Source organism: Octodon degus, unplaced genomic scaffold, assembly GCF_000260255.1.
Source record: "Octodon degus isolate 3935 unplaced genomic scaffold, OctDeg1.0 scaffold00248, whole genome shotgun sequence".
NCBI classification, from domain to species: Eukaryota; Metazoa; Chordata; class Mammalia; order Rodentia; family Octodontidae; genus Octodon; species Octodon degus.
Genome location: NW_004524824.1, coordinates 2773904 through 2792117, shown reverse-complemented (window position 1 = coordinate 2792117; position 18214 = coordinate 2773904). Strand labels below are relative to the sequence as shown.

The window sequence follows — 18214 nt, the reverse complement described above, 5'->3', positions numbered from 1 at the left end:
GACCGGCGGTGTGCAGGCCAACCCTGGTGTGCAGGGCCGACCCGCAGTGCACGCTGCACACTAGCAGCTGCTGTCACAGCACGCCACATCCTTCACTGGATGATGAGCAGCCACGTCACTCATGCCCTGCCTGCAGTCTGAACGCTTTCCTAAAACCAAGAGAAAGCGCCATGTTCTTTTCCTTTTTCTCCATTTCCATAACAGAGCAGGGCCAAATGAGGGTTAATTAATCAAAATTAAAGCAGAAAATAGGTAAATGTGCACAATTCTGTGATTCAAAAGTTAATTGACAGGGGCTGGAGAGATGGCTCAGTGGTCTAAAGCACCTACTTGAAACAAACTTGGCAAAGCACAGGGACATCGGTTCGATCCTCCAGTACCACATGCCAGCCAGCCCCGCCCCCTGGTGGGCTGAGCTGTCCACACACACACACACACACACACACACACACACAATAAATAAATGTAATAAATAAAAATAAATATTTTTTTTAAAAAAGTTAATTGACAATCCTGTATTTTTCGTTTATTCAATCAACATTCATTCAGAGCACGCCGCAAGCAGGCCCTGTGCCTCTTAATTAAGCTGCAGCATAAACCCGGATGCGCCTGAGCCCCAAGCAGCCTCTCAGGGCACCGTGTCCCTCCCCCTTTGAATGGGGTTTTTTTTTTTCAGTTACAGAAGAGTCATCTGAGGGCTGAGGATACGCTCAGCAGCACAGCACCTGCCTGGCAAGCAGGTCCCGAGTTCGGTCCCTAGTGAAAAAAAAAAAAAAAAAAAGTTTCATCCTAACGAGAACTCTGGTAGGGACGCAGTAAATCATTTTGCATAAACCTGTGAAATCCGTCTAAGAGGGAAACCCAAAAGACAAGCAAGCAGTCCCGAGTTTTTCTTTTCATGAATCTGATGAAAGACAAACTCTCAGGGACCAAAACCAAACCTCAATACCACGCAGAGGATGACCGCTCCAGTCCTCTGCAAAGCCAGCAGCTTCTCGGCGCAGAGCCATGGGCTGCGCACTCCGCACGGAACCGAGAATGATGAGGCTGAAGATGCGGAGCGCAGCGCGGTCCATACTACAGCGTAGGGAGGCTGTCCCGGCCGGCTTTGGTTAAAATATTCATCACCTTTGACTTGCTTTGCAATTGTTTTCCTAAGGGCCGGGGAGATGGCTCAGTGGAATAAGTGCTTCCCTGGCAAGCACAAGGACCTGAGTTCAATCCCTGGTTCCGCAAAAAAAAAAAAAAGTAAGGTTGTTTTCCCAAAAGGATGAATTTATGAAGTTGGATTTTTACTGTAAGTAAAAGCATTTTATTTCACGACATCGCCAACATACCCTCATGGTACGGGGCACAGAAAAAGAATCAAGAAGGACCCCGCAAATCTGCTGGGAATACAGGGGACTGAAAGCGCAGGTGCGCCCCGCCCCGGGGTGACGGCCTCCCAGACGCGCAATCCGGAGAATCCGGGATGTGTGAGGCGCGCGCGGGCCCGCAGGGTTGGGTCCGGGGCAGGGTTGGTCGCAGCACGCAGACGGCTCCCCGGGCCACGACGCTGGGCCACGGCAAGGGCGGAGGCTGGCGCGCGGCCACCGCGGGAGGTGACGAAAGGTCTGTGCTACAGAAGGCCTTGGGCAGCGGCCCAGGAGGCCGAGAGGGAAGGCGAGGCTGAAGTTCAAAAATAAAACCTTACGGGCCGGGTAGATGGCTCAGTAGGATAAGTGCTTGACTAGCAAACACATGGATCTGAGTTCAATCCCTGGTTCCACCAAAAAAATAAAATAAAATAAAAATAAAACCTTGGCTGTCACAGCTGCAGAGAGGGCGGGGCGGCTGGATCGGAGAGTTTTGGGGCGGCCAAAGTAACACATCACAGTGGCCTTCAGGTTTGGGTCTCACTGAATGCAGGAGGACAAGATTGACATCTTCCTGATTATGGAAGCAGGGAACTGTCAGCACCATTAAGGCTCATTATGCTGAAAAAGATCCATGAGCCAGGAAGAGGGACAGACTCCCAACGGAGTTTGCCGCTGCCGCTTTTCCACTGTTCAGGGTCCACAGTGAAGTTACAAAGGCTTTTGTTCTGTTAATCCATTTATTATCTTCAAGGAGTTAGTTAATGGGAGGGTTCTATTTTCAATCAAACAGTGGCAGGGCCGACTGGATAGCTAGCGCCTGCTTAGGCAGAGCGCAGCGGCAGGCGCTCCATCCCCAGCGTGCAGTGCTAGCCCAGCCTCCTGGGGAGCGCTGAGACTGGGCATGGTGGCAGGCACCTGTAATCCCAGCATTTGGAAGGCTGAAAACAGGAGAATCACCATGAGTCTGGTCTACATAGTGAGGCCCTGTAGACCGGGTAGACCCTGTCTTAAAAATACATTAAAAGGGAGCCAGGGAGATAGCTCAGCGAAATAAGTGACTGCCTGGCAGGCACAAGGTCCTGAGTTCAATCGCTGGTACCACCAAAAAAAAAAAAAAAGGGTGAAGCAATTTTCTAAAAGTCCTCCTGAGACTTTCAAAAGCTAAAAATAACAACTTAAATGTTGAGTTTTTCTCCTTTTACTGAACTTTGCTAGAAAAAAATATGTAGCGAGTATTGCCATTTAAAATTTCAACTTACTGTGTCAATATTTCAGATTATTGGACCTTGGAGTAACAGTTCTCATTGCTTGCACACTAGCTCAGCCTCCGCAATTCATGGTGCTGCTTACCCCCCAGGGCCTGCAACCCGCTCTGGGTGACAGTACACAGCCACACTGAATTGGACCAACTTAAATAACAGGTCTGACTCCCTTTTCCCTGGATTCTGTTTAGTTTATTAAGCCATCCACCACCACAGCACTCCTAGTAATTTTGTAAAATTATGAATTAAACCCAAACAAACACTGAGCTCAAGAGTGAAGAAGTTAGCCCACAGGAGCTGCGTTCCGCCACGTGCCTGTGTAGCTGAGGTGTGTGGCAACACAGCGCTTTGTACTGCAGCAAAATAAGCAGCTTCCAAGTAGCTGCTCCGTGCACTGCTCTTGCTAGCAACCTTGGTGAACAGGAACCAAGATGTGATTTTCGTGACCAGAACCTTCTCTCCTTAGCTGATATACAAAGTGTAAACCGTGATAAGGCTTTTTGTCCCGCCTCGCCGTGCTCCTCTTGGTAAGTTCTAGCCCTGTTCCTTGGTGCTGGGCACTTCCATGGCTGCCCTTGGCTCCTCTCTGCTGCTGGCTGCCCTGAACCCGCTCTGCCCTGCAGCAGCGCGACCCCGGCGCCCAGCACCCCGGACTCCTGATGGTGCTGCGTGATTTCCATTACTTCCTTTAAAGTTACTGGAAATGTCCAGGCACATTCAAACTTCAGTGGATATGGTCATAATTCATTTGTAAAACACCTCAGTTACATATGCAATACAGATTATCCTACTTTTGAAGATACTGTCTTAAAGCATTTACAAAAATAAAAAATTCTTTAATACGTCTGGATTTCAAAACTATTATTATAAAGCACTAATAGCAGATTTTTATATGTTTAACCAGTCATGGATATAAACTTAGTATTAAAAAACAAAAACAAGAACAAAGACACCAAGAAACCCTGAACCAGAGGCCCCGGCTGCCAGCCCTGCGCACCTTGACACTTGCGCACCTGGAGACATCGAGGTCAAGCTGTGGGGCTTAAAAAGACAGAAACAACAAAAAAGCTCCACAGGCGGGCAGGTAGCACCTCGGCTTGGGGTGGGAAAGCCCGGGGAGCAGCTTCGGCAGCAGCAGAGCTTTGGAGCGAGCGCACTTGGGCTTGTGTTTGATCTCTTCTGGTGTTTCTGGTTTTGTCTTTCCCGGGTACTGTGACTGAACCCAGGGGCCTCACACGGGGGAGACGGGTCGGTGGCCTGCCCCGCCCCAGCTTGCAGCCCCAGCTCTTTTTTACTTTAAAGACAGGGTCCCACTAAGCAGCGGACTTCCAATTCCCCATCGTCCTACCTCGGCCACCTGAACGGAGGGATTACAGGAGCACACGCCAGTCCCAGCCACTCCCTTGCCCTAAGCCAGGACATACGGACTGAAAAGTCCGCTTACAGACGTTGCAGCCGTCACTGGCAGCACGCAGGCGACTGTTAATGAAGACACAGGATGAGCGTCACAGGAAACTTACACTAACGTCTATGCGTACTAAGCGCGACTGGGGAAAAACTTCCTAAGACAAAAATAGCAATGGCTTCTGTTTCATTTACTTATTTATTTATTTATTTTTGGTGGTACCAGGGATCAAACTCAGGACCTTGTACTTGCCAGGCAAGCACTTATTCCACTGAGCTATCTCCCCAGCAACTTTTGTTTTATGAAATTCTTTGGTTATTTAAAAGGTCTTTAGTGATACTGTTCTATGAAGTATTTTTATTTATTTTTCATTTTTATTTATCTTTATTTTTATTTTTGGGAGTACCAGGGATCAAACTCAGGACCGTGTGCTCCTCAGGCAGGTGTGTATGCCTCTGAGCTATCTCCTCGGCTATTTTTTTTTAATCATTCTATGAATTATTAACTCCTTTTGCTGACGTCCCTTAAAGGCCAGGATAAAATTACTCTGTGTCACAGCTCACAAAACATATTTTACAGTTTACCTTGCTTTAGTATAAAACAATAACAAAATGAAAATAAAGGCTCTGGACCTGAGATAGCATATATCATTCAAGAAGCTACTGCTGTACATGCTGCGTAAACTTTTATCTTTGAAAAAATAAACTCAGATGCTCTTAAAGCTGAAAGGCGAAGTCTCTGCACATTCTCCCACGCAGCTCCACGTGGTCATCTCCATTCCAATCCGGCTCGCAGACTCCTGAGTTAAATGAAGCACAAGGAAGTGTTAGGCTTTGTGTCTAGTTGTTCCCCCAAAGCCTCCTGTAAGTTACTCGGCAGGCGCAGCTGGCTGGCGGAGCAAGCACCTGCTTGAGGGGCGGGGCCAGAGAGGGGCGGGGGCCAGAGAGGGGCGGGGCCAGAGAGGGGCGGGGCCAGAGAGGGGCGGGGCCAGAGAGGGGCGGGGGCCAGAGAGGGGCGGGGCCAGAGAGGGGCGGGGCCAGAGAGGGGCGGGGCCAGAGAGGCGCGGACCATCAATTAAGCTAGCTAGCCTGTGCTTTCTTAGAGGTGTGGAGCAGATCATCCTGGACACAGAGGTGCCCCAGCCTCTCTCCCAGACCCTGTGGCTTGGAACGGCAGTCTCGGGGTCTTACTATGTAATTCAGGCTGCTCTAAACTATGAAACCTCCAGTAACTGTGAGCTAAATAAACCTTTCCTTCCCTAAGCTTGAGTGTCTGGTATTTGTCCCAGCAATGAGAGAAGAGTAAGACAGGAAGTAAAACAAATGTGTCTGTTATCCCACAAAAACTTACTGTCACTTAGGAAGGCAAACACAGCCCTGGGAAGTGGGGCTCTGACCTCCTGCCAGAACAAGGGGCACAGGCCGGGGAGATGGCTCAGTGGAATAAGCACTTCCCTGGCAAGCACAAGGGCCTGAGTTCAATTCCTGGTTCCACCAAAAAAAAAAAAAAAAAACCTCAACAAAACAGAACAAGGGGCACTAGTGGCAAGGATGTGAGCAGATTCTGGTCAGTAAGGAATCAGCTACTGGCGATTCGGTCACAGCAACACGCACAGAGGACTTCATGAGAAGTCACGGAACACAGAAAACTTGAGGAGGAGAAAGGCTACCTGAAACACTGAAAAGAACTAGCCAGGGTGATCAGAGAAAAAAAACAAGAGGCATTTGCTTCGTACTGCTACCTATTCTCTGCTGGAAAAGGATGCTGGTATTTTTGTAATGCTCCATATTCTCTCCTGTAACAGTACAGGCAGACATATTCAGACACGTATTAAATAACTTCCATGAAACTAAACAAGAGGACCTGGCTTCATAAGCAGACCGATGGGGCTGGGGAGATGGCTCAGTGAAATAAGAGCTTCCCTGGCAAGCGCAAGTGCCTGAGTTCAATCCCTGGTTCCAAATTCAGGATCACAAGCAGCCTGCATGTACTGAACTTCGTCTCCTACTTGGACTGCCATTCAAAGGTAACTCACATTTTTTTCTTTGCCTGGGGGCGTTGTTCTCTACTCCGTTGCTATCATCCGACTTCCTGTATGGAAATCAAAATGCAAAGTCACCCGACCGGCACACCACTCAAAATTAAGTCAGCAGCGTTCACGGCGGAGGTATCAGGGCAGCTCGTGAGATTTCAGCACAGACATACGTGACTCTTAGAAATGTTCTGCTCACAGTGCTGACCTCATGCGTTGGCGCTGTCTCCCCCCCCAGGGGGCAGTGATGGGACCTGCTGTGCAGGGACTGCAGGAGCGTGGACACCAACCACAACCTGCGCACTGCTTCAAAACGCGCCAAGAAAGCTGGCGGCCACGGAGGAGCCCACCAGTTTGCTGACACCGTGCCGTCAGATGTTCAGAGTTCGACACGGTTCTTTACCCAGTGTGCATTGGGGCAGGCCCGCAGGATGAAGCAGGTGACCCTCTCAAGGTGTGTGCCGCCAAACCTCGCAGGCAGCGGGGCCCCTCGCTGTCCCCACCCAATAGTACTGTCAAGTGGGTGCCAGCATCTGGGTCGGCAGTGAGTCAGATCAAAGGACTGTTTTGATGGTCTACATTTAATCACCCTCCTTAAGAAGCAATTCCACCAGGAAACCCCTACTCATCTGAACACGTATGTAGGCATTACATGTGAAACATATTTTATGTGTAAAGTATAAAAACATTTCCTGTCAACAGGAATCTCTTGAATAACAAATCTAAAAGGAACATGGATAATCAGCTGCGGGCGCGGCTGGGACTGCGTGACCAAATGGCACCTCCTTACGGCCACTGACGGCTTGCGCGCCAAAGCCTGGGCGAAGTCAGTTTACATGTATGATGTATTCAGCCCAACAGCTTTACATAGAAAATGCTTTCATGACCCATTTTGCACAGGAGAAGCCCAGGCGGAGAGGGGAGGCAGCAAGTCCAACTGCGGCACAGGCAGCCAACCCGGAATCCATGCCAGCACCTTGGGCAGGACAGAAAGCACCATGCACAGCCTCGTGCCATTTTGGGACCTAATGGCAAGCACTTCACTCCATTTCATATTCCTCCAGATATTACCAAGTGAAAATCTATGAAAGAATAATACTTACAGCTGCTCAATTTGTTCAAATTCTTTCCCGTCATCTGTGTAACAAAAGAAGAATTCGACAATTAACATGATTTCTTTTTTACAGCACAAACACGTTCATGAAACCCTGGCCCTGTGGTAATAACACCGTTCCCAGCACGCTCTGCTATGAAGACAGGCGGCTGCCTTGCGCGGCCTCCCCGCTGCGCTCCACACCTATCTGCGCCTCCGATCAACAGCAGCTCAGTGCCGGAGGATCTTCGAAAGGATGACTCATCCGGCTATCATTCAGTTATTAAAAACTGAACAAGTCAGGCGTGGTGCTGCAAGACTCACGACAGCAGCACTTCAGAGGCTGAACGAGGCCGCAGGACGGCCAGCCCGAGGCCCGCACGACCCTGTCTCAGAAACTTACGAATTAGTGAAAATGAGATCAGGAAAGCATGCAGGATGCGAGACGCGTGTCCTCACAGGACCGCTGGGGGCTCAACTCCAGCACCTCAAGCACAGGCTACAGAACAAGGGAGCCCACCAGAGCCATGGCTGTTTCCAGAAAACTTCAAAATGTCAGCTGAAATGTTTTTAGTGAGTTAGCTAAGTGAAAACTATCACTTAGGAGGACCTTTTGCATCAGCCAATCACCGCCTTTCTAACATCCCACCGTTACAACGCCGATGTCGGAGCTGGTGCTTAGATGTTGGTCACACCAAGTGAATAAATAAACTATTAAAGTTGAAACAAGAAACCAATCCAGGCTCACAGCTCACTCTTACCACGGTCACTAACAGATGGACTGCTCCAAATAAGGTAGATTTCCCCAAAATTTTAAAGTCACAGGAACATGTTACACCATAACCTGTAAGTGATGACACTATCCATGTAACACAGGATCCTACCTGGGTGCTTCTTTTTCTTCTTTGTGTACACTTCACACAGAAGAATAATAGACATTAAAACAATGACTTCGGCGATGATAGCAAAGAACGGCTTAAGGGGCACCAGGAAGCTCAGCACCACAAGGTCCAGCTGGTCCGTGCTCTGGCCCAGCTGGAACTCTGCTCGGCACCAGTAGGCGCCCCCGTCCTCTTCCCGGAGATTCTTGATCTTGAGCTTCGTCTTATTGCTGTGGGTCCCGCTGATGACATACGTGTCGTTCATGAGCGCATCGATCGGAACCTGTCAGGAGACATTGACATCCACATCTATCATGCTGAGAAAAAGAGACTGCCCTGTCGGGCCCAAGTTTTAAGCCAAGCTCTACGACAGTGAGAACACTGCTTGCTGGAAAAAGGCACACTGGCATGAGGAGAAGCTACGCAGAGCAGACCTTAAGGCTCGCCAGTTTGGGGCTTCCAGGTGATGAACAGGGCGAAGGAGCTTGCTGTAAGAGTTTCACATAGCAGATTTGGGTGGGAAAGGGGGCCCGGAATTTTCACCAGCAAGTGAGCAGGCCATTCCAAGTACTACCTGAGGCCTAAAAACTGGAGGATTCAGCTCTCTGGCTCCTACATTCCAGCATGACCAGGCTGGTCTTCCACTCACACAGGTGTCCAGTGAAGCCACCACCTCCTGGGGCTGCCCACGCTCACCCATGGCTCACACAGAAGACGCTGCTTAGCAACAGGGTCCCCGTGCAGTGACCACAGCGGACACCTCTGGAGCTGAGGCAGGAGAGGCAGCCCATGGGGCGCAGCCTGCTTCCCTCTTTCCACTTACCCCAACATTCTCCTATGCCCCTGTCCACCCCAAACTGGCTCTTGAGGTCTCTGGGTTTGCCCCGGCTCAGGATCACCACACTAGGCTACCTGGAAGCTGACACTCTTCTTCTATTTTAATGAAATTCTACACCCAGGCCTCTGGCTGGCATCCCTGCTCTGACTGGCAGTGTCACCATTCAGTGAACGCCCATCTGCATCCTGTGACCTGGGGTGTGTGCCCAGCACTGCCTGGATGCTTCCGACAACTGCTATGCAGAGTCAGAGCTGAAGATCACAGGGCTGCGGTGAAGACAGGGCCCCTGCTGGCTCTGCGGCGGCAGCGGCCTGCAGCGCCGGCTAAGCTGAGCCACCTTCCCACCAGTACTTTTCCATACCCTATTATGGTGGTGCTTAGAGCCAAACTGCAAGGATAATGACTTGCAAATGCAGAGAAACCCAAGTCTATGTAAATGACATGTGTCAATGTTAATATAATTTGACTTGTTATAACCTGTGCAGTTGATTCAAATTTGTAACTCTGTATGTTTCCACTGTAAGTTTATTAATGAGGACTGTTTGGCATAAGCTGACAACTTAGACTTCATCTTTGTGGCTCATGCCGTCCGTCTGGCCTCTGAACACAGTTTTGTTAATGTTCAAAATATTCCTTTGTTCTGAGCCACAGACTGTTAAAGGCAGTCTTACAAAGTTTCCTGTGATCAGCCTCACATCCTAAGATAACTTTCTGTTCCAAGGACAAGTCCCTGTTCACAATGTTTCTTGTGATCAGCCCCATATCTTAAGGTAGTAACTCTCTGTTCTAAGGATAACTGCCCATTTTAAAAATTATCTCGATATCTTTTTGTGACATCCTGTGATCAACACCATGTTATAAGAATTATTTGTTCTTAAAAATTGTAACTGCATGTTAAAAGAATGTAACCTGTTTCCTGTAAGTGGACGCTGACCCCAGTGCTGCATTCCCTCGTGCTCAAGTCACCCCCCTCTTTGCGGTTTTCAGCTTTAAAAACCCTCGTCTCTCCCCACCTCGGCGCGCACCTACTTGGAGACGAGAGAATGTGCTGCCGCTGAGCTCAGCTAAATAAAGCGCTTTCTTTTTTTGAGTCCGTTTTCTGATTTTTGGGTTACAACACACTTAGCCTGTTGGTTTTTTGTCTTTTTTTTATTTTTATTTTTATTTTTATTTATTTATTTATTTTATTTTATTTTTTGTAATACCGGGGATTTAACTCAGGACCCTGCACTTGCCAAGCAAGCACTTATTCTATGAGCTGTCTCTCTGGCCCTTGGTTGCCTGACATTACGTGTGCATAAATACCACAGTTGAATATTTTCTTTTAAAACCTTTTTCAAAGGGCCAGCTAAAGTGTTCTACAGATTAAAGTGCCTGCTTGGCGCAGGCGTCAGGGGTGTGATCCCGGGGCTTGCCGTGCCAGCCCCACACCCAGAGCACGCTGACACAGCAACTGAGATCGGGCGTGGTGGCACAAGCCTGTAATCCCAGCTCTTGGGGAGGCTGTAAACAGGAGAATCACAAGTCCAACCTAGTAGTGAGACCCTGAACACGCCGTAGACCCTTCCCTCAAATACAAAATAAATAAGTAAATAAAAATAAAGCCTTTCTCAGCCAGGTGTAGTGGTGCATGCGTGTAACTCCCAGCATTTGGGAGGCTCAGGCAGGAGGATCCCTGCCAGTGTGAGGCCAGCCTGGGCTACAGGGTGAGTTTATGTCAGCCTGAACTGCATAGCAAGACCCTCTCTCAAAAATTAAAAAATAAATAAATAAAAATAAAGCCTGCTCTGTGCCTGACCCAATCACCAGTAAGGCGGACAGCAAAGGAATGACGGCCCTCAGTAGTGTGCAGCTAAACAACCGGTGGGGGGGGGGGGTCTTTGTTATTACACCGATGTCCTCAGAACCTGTCACCCTTCCCAGGTCCTCCTCCTCCTCTGCCATCCCCCAGCGGCCACCCGGCACCAATTTTATCTCAGAAGGAATTTAATATTTCATTGTCAGATCCTTTTCCTTTCAGCAGCCCAGCTCACCTGCACCAGGGATGTAATTTAATGCTCATTAGGACCAGGGAAAGAGGGAGGTTCCCTGAAAGGCCGAGCCTGAAATCCTCCAGCCCTCAGCGCCCTTTCTACTCCTCAGGTGAGTGAGAATGACGGCACTGCCTCAGCCTCCCGCCAGCACAGGAAGGCCAAGCAACCGTGGCGCCGCGGCGGCCTCAGGCCCAACTGCAAGCCACCGAGTTCTCTTTTTTCCTAATGATGCTCCACCCTTACACTCTAGCACCGACACTTCAGGACAGGAACCCAGAAAGAAAGAAGGACTTTTTTCTTCCTAGTTACTTTCATGGAAGAAAAGAATCTTTTCTGGTGGGGTTATTTCTAAATTGGTGAACTAAAAGCAAACTGTAAATTGCTTTCTAAGCATTTAAATCAACTGCTAAACCTAAAAAATCAAAGTACGAATTCAGGACACACGAAGAGCACCTTTAGATGAATAATGTAATATGCCGAACACAAATAACACCACTTATCAAAGTTTTCTTTTTCTTTTCTGTTGTTTGTTTTGTGCAGGGTCTCACTACGCAGCTCGGACTCGCGGTGATCTCCTGATTTCTGCCTCCCTAGCACCGGGGTTACAAGCATGCGCCACCACGCCCAGACTCCACCGCTGGCTCAGTGCGCCCAAGGTGGGGCCAGCGTGGCATGCGGTTAGTCGGATAAGCATCCTTCATGAAACATATATTAAAATAAAATCAGACGCATCAGTAGCCCCAGGACCGTGAGTCTGTTCTAGTCTTGCTAGTTATGAAGTAAAGGATGTTTTTGTTTTCTCCAAAGGAAAGCAACGTGGCCTCACCTGTTCGCTCCCGTTACTTCTGTACCAGGCCCAGCGCACGGGAAGGCACTTGGGACACTTACACACCAGCACAGCAGTGTCCCCCACGTAAGTGATGAACGGCTTGTTTTTTCCACTAAGTTCGGGAACTAAGAAAAATTTAAAGAAATGTATGTTATAGAAATAGTTTAAGCAAAACAAATGGACTTTCTGAAGACATTTATTTCATTTTCTCATTAATGTGATTCTTTATGTCAGTTATATTTACATGAAAGGGAGTTGCAGGCAGTAGCGTATAATGGTGGCAGGAGTTAGAAGCGGGGGCATCCTCGGTAAAGCACCCCACACACCCCACAACTGCAGCGACACACCTAATGTGCGCGCACAGGACCTACTGCGTGAGGGCAGAGCACTCGCTCCTTCAGGGTTACCTTTAAACAGCATTTTAAGGGAAAAAACTGTCCAGGCAAGAACAATCTTCAGTCCATACAAATTCACAAAAAGCCAGCAAATACAGGAAAATTACGGAGAAAAAAAGTCTAAGAAAATGAAATTTTGAAACACCCATGTTAAGAATTGATATGCTAATATTCGCTGTGATAAAATGTCACCACTAACAATACTAATGAGCACCGAATTTAGAAAACTTAAACTTTAAAATACGAATAATTTGGCTAGGCAAATTAAAACCTAACAGCGCAAGCAACACAATAAAAGCCTCTGTATCGCCTTCACCTTCAAGGGCGGCTCCTTCTGGGGCATCCTAAAATACACAATAAAAACCGACAAACTCATCAACAAAGATTACTAGTGTTAATTTTTCAGTTAATTTTAGTTCATTTCCACTTTTGCTTTTTTACTTCTCATTTGTCTTGTTCACCAGCAAGGAAAAATATGTGCGCATACAGCCGTCCAAGTTCCTCTACTGACAAATGTTATGGATATTAAGTGTCTTAATCTATTTTTAGACTTTGTGTCTGGGAGGAGCAAGGTAAGAAACAGATCAGTTTTAATTGCTACATGCGTTTCAGGATGGAATGTTCTGCCAGGTGCGACTTCTGCCCACAGGTACCGGGCACGGCTGGGCACATAACTGCAGCAAAGACGCTCACGCGGGGAAAACGGAAGCAGAAGACACTCCAGCTTGGACAACCGCTAAGAGGTCGGTGTTCCCTGCGGGCTGTCACTCGGTGACTGCCACCACAGGGCATGGAGCAAGCTTCCTCCTTGTGGCCTAAACTGTACCTAAATCAGGTGTCACCCGATCTCCCAAGCTGACAGGGACAGAGCTGAAGGCTGCACTGCGGAGGGGAAAGGAGCACACGCGTCACCTGCGAAGGCACACAGCCGGCGGTAACCGACACCCAGCCCACCTCCCAAGCCGAGGTGGGCACACTTCTCATAACCAAGGAAGCACTTCTGCCGGCTCCGGCCTATCACACTGCTCTTCCACACTTCACTCAAGGACATTTACAGGGGGACAGGCAGATAGGACATCTGTCTCGCCCCACCGGGTGCTACCAAGACCCATCGTGGATCCTGCGGTTCGTGGGCGTGATGACTGGTGTTCACGCCGCATGTGCCTCCCTCAACCTTGTTTCGGCACAAACACATCACTGGCCTCACGTGAGGGGCAAAGCTCATCACAAACTCCAGGAAGTTCTAGGCTCTTCCAATTACAGTGGTGCATGCTTTCTACAGAGCAGCTGGAATACTGACGACCGCTGTGGATGCTTCTGGAAGGTAAGGCCCCGACTGAGAAAGCGCTCCTCCCGCATCCTTCCCGGATGAATGCAAAGTGACCACCAGGCATCAGCAGGCGCAAGCTTCCAGGGTGTGCTGCCGCTGTGTCACCCACCCTAGCACCACCAGTGAACACGGAAGGTCAGCAGGTATTTTCACATCTTACTAGTTGGTGAGGCTGCGGTCCACTTCCATTCCCATACTAACAAGCCAGTCAGCTCCCAGACAGATGCAGGCCCTGAGGATGAGCCATCCCAGGGTTCCCAGGACTCCCAGGACTCCCAGGACTCCCAGGACTCCCAGCACTCCCAGGACTCCCAGGACTCCCAGCACTCCCAGGACTCCCAGGACTCCCAGCACTCCCAGGGCTGTCAGGGCTGTCAGGGCTCCCAGCACTCCCAGGGGCCAGCTCGTGAGCTACAGGCAACTTGTGCTGTCTACAGTAAGATGGAAAAATACATATTTTGGGGGGCTTACAGTAAAACAGAGGATAAAGCAGGCTTTCATCCACATTCCATGGTAGCACTCAGAAAATAATTATTCTTAGAAAAAAACACAAGCAAGCCATATAGAAAAAATGTAGCAGGACATTTATAACAATGCACACCATTCTATAATCCTTACTGACCTAGTAAAGCAATACATTTATTTACTTAGGTTTTTTGAGACAGGGTCTCACTGTATAGTTCAGGCTGCCCCTGAACTTATTATATAGCCCAGGTTGGCCTTGAACTCACAGCAGTCCTCCTGCCTCAGCCTTCCAATGCTGGGGTTACAGGTGTGCACCACCACACACGGCAAAACAATAATCTTAAATAGAAGTTATTTTGTAGATGCCTTTGAAAATTTTACTCAAATGACATTATTTCTCCAGCCAATATGCAATTTAGATGAATTATAGAGTTGTTATTTTTATCAAGGAAAATCTGGAAGGATTCAATTTATTAATTTTATAAGTGTCTTTAGGATACGATGCATGCTGCCTGCAGGACACGATGCATGCTGCCTGCAGGACACGGCGCATGCTGCCTGCAGGACACGGCGCATGCTGCCTGCAGGACACGGCGCATGCTGCCTGCAGGACACGGTGCATGCGTAAAAGATGCATTAATGTTCAGTGGCTGTTAAAAACAAATGAGTTGAACTAAACCGCTTCAGAGTTAGGAAAGGAGCAAAGTACTGCGCGCCCCTCTGTGTTCTGAAACACCTAACTTAAACTCCACCCCAAAGTGGTGCTCCCAGGCAGCTGGCATCAGCTTAGCTGTCACAAGGCGCGAGGAGCCAAGAGGCCCTGTCTGAGCACAAAGCATTAAACTGCCTACCAACAATGAAAAGCAAGCGCTCTGATAACCTGTGCCTCAGAGGGGAGAAGGGTCACTTCATGCAACAATTTAAGGTGGCCCAGGTGTGGTGGCACATGCCTGGAATCTCAGCACTGAGGAAGCTGAGGCAGGAGGGTCCCCACGTTCAAGACCAGCGTGGACTACACAGTGAGACCCTGTCTTTAAAAGGAATTGTTTATGGCTGAGGAGATACCTCAGCAGCATAAGCACCTGCCTGGCAAGCACAAGCTCCCGAGTTTGATCCCTAGTATTCCTCCTGCCAAAAAAAAAAAAAAAAAAAAAAAAAAACTGAGCTAAAAAATAGTTTATGGTGAAGACTAATATCAAAAAAATGTAATGTAAGGCCAGGGAGATGGCTCAGTGGAATAAGCGCTTCCCTGGCAAGCGCAAGGACCTGAGTTTAATCCCCGGTTCCCCCCAAAAAAAAAAAAAAAAAAAAAATGTAATGCAGTTAAGACGTGAGCTTTGACCAGGAATGACTATTACATAGTATTTCTGGAGAACAATCTAGAAGACAGAAGAAAATGTTTTAAAACTAATGGTGATAGCTCAATTTCTTGGGAGCATTTAAGACACAAGATTTAATAAGCACTTTCTCAAGATCTGATGGCCTTTCTCACATACTGAAAGAACAGTAGCCAGCTGTGGTGGCGCACTCCTCTAATCCAGCACTCGGGAGGCTCGGGGAGGAGGACTGTTGCGAGTTCGAGACGAGCCTGATGTACAAAGTGAGCTCAGGCCATCCTGAGCTGCACAGTGAGAGCCTGTGCGTGTCTCAAACAGACAAAAAAGGAAGAAAACAAAAGAAAGGGAACCCCCCAAAAGATACACAGTAAAGAATTCAGCAGAAGATTCTGCATCCCCGACACAACCTCCTAAGGAGTCTGGGAACGTGAACCCTGACGCCAGAAAGCTTTTATCAAGAGAAAGGAATATTCGTGATAGATTAACTGCTCATGAGCAAATGTACCATTTAAAAAGACCAAATGCCTCCCCATTGGTCTGTTTCTAAACAAGACACCTAGGCAACGTCAGCCTTGGGAGGACCTCACAGAGGACTCGGGAGGAGGCTGGGGGGCACCCGAGGTGGTGACACACCCGGCAGACAGCAGAAGGAGCGGCTGTGGGTGGAGGTGAAGGTGGCATCCACGACGGTCCCCACGCGGGCCTGGCCTGGCATGGTCTTAAATTGTGAGCAAACATTACCAAGCACCCCCGCCCCCAGTAAGTAATAAAACACCTTAAACATTTTTTAAAAAACTTATAGAACAATGGTGTAAAGAAAATATTCTGTACCCACATGCAGGTTATTTAAGCTAAATATTTTGGCCAAGAATCAAAACACGTTTAAGGAATGTCAATGTTGGGCCTGGGAGATGGCTCAGTAGAATAAGCGCTTCCCTGGCAAGCACAAGGGTCTGAGTTCAATCCCCAGTTCCGACAAAAAAAAGAAAAGAAATGTCAACGTTGATTAAGTAAAAGACGCAGTAACCTAAGGCACTTGGCCTCCGTGCAGGCCCAGGAGGGTCACTCCGGAGCCACCCGCTCTGCGCGTGGGGGGCCCACACAAGCCGCCTTTTAGACTCGCAGCACAGTTCACCGCTCCTTGCGCAACCCACACAGGCTGACCGCTGCCTCCCCACCTCACCCAGCGCGGGCACACGCTCAGGGCCCTGAATGCCACTCCTGGAGCCTCCAGGGCAGCGCCCGTGCGGTCCAGTCCGGAACACGGTGCCCAGAAGCCGGGGGAGGTGCGCCCTGAGCCGCGAGGCCGAAGAGGGGCAACGCGGGTTGGTGGGACTCGCCAGGAGCTTCGGGCTGTCCTCCACCAAGGATACGGCGGGCGTGAAGCCGCCAGATGCCTGGGGACTCGCTGCGCTGCCCTTGGGGTCCCGCGGAAAACGCTCTCAGCTGCTTTGTTTTGAAGGCTTATTTAGCTCTCGGGTAGGGAGGTTTCAGAACACAGGCTGGCTCCAAGGCACAGGGGCACAGGGGCACGGGCACAGGGGCACAGGGGCAGGGCCACAGGGGGCACAGAAGCAGGGACACAGGGGCACAGGGAGGCAGGGGCAGGGAGGCAGGGGCACGGGCACAGGGGCACAGGCGCAGGGGCACAGAGGCAGGTGCACAGGGGCAGGAGCACAAGGGCACAGGGGCAGGGGCACAGGGGGCACAAGAGCGGGGGCACAGGGTCACAGGGAGGCAGGGGCAGGGGCACGGGCGCAGGTGCACAGAGGCAGGTGCAAGGGGCAGGAGCACAGGGGCACAGGGGTGCAGGGGCACAGGGGTGCTCACGGTGGCAGAAAACAGCAAGCCAAAAGGGGAGGAACAACAGCTTTACTGTGTAGCACACTGGTAACGTTAAGCCTGAGGGATTTACAAACCTAAGAGCATAATTCCTAAGTTATGACTCTGCAAGTTATTAATACTGACCTTTGAAGTTAAACGTTCCCCTTTGTTCCTGCTTGCCTTCTAAGAGGCAGGAATAGCTCCCCATTTGCTTGCTGTTGATGATGGAGAACCTAAAAGACAATCCGAGATGTTAATAAAGGCTCGGTCTCAAAAACACTGCGAAATGAGCACGGAGCCATAATCAAAATTGTAAAACAGAAACAGTTCTGTAGACACACAAACTAGACTACGCTGGCTCGGCGCGGCCGCCAGGGCTCGGGTCGCACTCACTGGTACTGGGCATGCACGGTGTTGTCCGCGAACACTGCGTGAGGAGAGCGCAGCATCAGCTCGGTGCCTCTGGTCCAGGTCACGTTGACCAATGTCACATTTCCTGATGGTGTGAACTCGCAGGTGAGAGAAACGAGAGAAGGGCTCTCCAAAGTGATATTTTTTTCTAGCATCCTGGAATGTTCTATTAATCACAAAAGAAAAAAAAGGTGAAAGTTACATTAGGAAGAAAATCCAATACACAAGATCTCTCATGTTTTCAACAGTGCTCTGTGACTTAATGTTCATTTGTTTAAAGAATTCATCCGCCATCATGGATTTGGTTACCTTTCTTCTTCTTCACAGGTACAGGTGGGACAGAAGGGACAGAAGCATAAAGCCTAAGGCTGAGCTCACCACCTTCACCTCTCAGCAGCTAGACCGGACCTGGGAGCAAGCCACATGCTGACAGAAGGGACCTGCAATGCAACTGCTCGAGCGGTTGGGAAGGGACCGGAAGAGAGTGGAAGGGACGGGTGGGGCGGCCGGTATTTTGCTGGTGGGATGTCCAGCAGGGACTGGATGGACATGCTGCATTCTGTCACTGTCTTTGGAGGCACTTGGAGAAGCTAGATAAGGACACACATGTAAAAGAATTTACACAGGCATGTTGTGCTTCTCACTAGTAATTCAACTCTAAACATCAGTGTGAACTCGTGTCACATCAAAAAAAAACTTATAAAAGAAACTTCATTAAAAT

General features: G+C 49.2%; 1 protein-coding gene across 1 annotated transcript in view; it reads right to left on the bottom strand.

The window, feature by feature from the left end:
- Nucleotides 1-4606: 4606 nt before the first annotated feature.
- The window catches only part of Emb (embigin), a 25728-nt gene continuing 12120 nt past the window's right edge, over nt 4607-18214 (bottom strand). The window contains exons 2-8 of the mRNA XM_023706266.1: nt 17476-17659; nt 17227-17315; nt 11729-11856; nt 8035-8314; nt 7161-7194; nt 6061-6116; nt 4607-4824 (exon numbers count right to left, since the gene is read on the bottom strand). Of these exons, the coding sequence (XP_023562034.1) occupies nt 4823-4824; nt 6061-6116; nt 7161-7194; nt 8035-8314; nt 11729-11856; nt 17227-17315; nt 17476-17648 (762 nt within the window). The 5' untranslated portion in view covers nt 17649-17659 and the 3' untranslated portion in view covers nt 4607-4822. The remainder of the gene's footprint in view (nt 4825-6060; nt 6117-7160; nt 7195-8034; nt 8315-11728; nt 11857-17226; nt 17316-17475; nt 17660-18214) is intronic.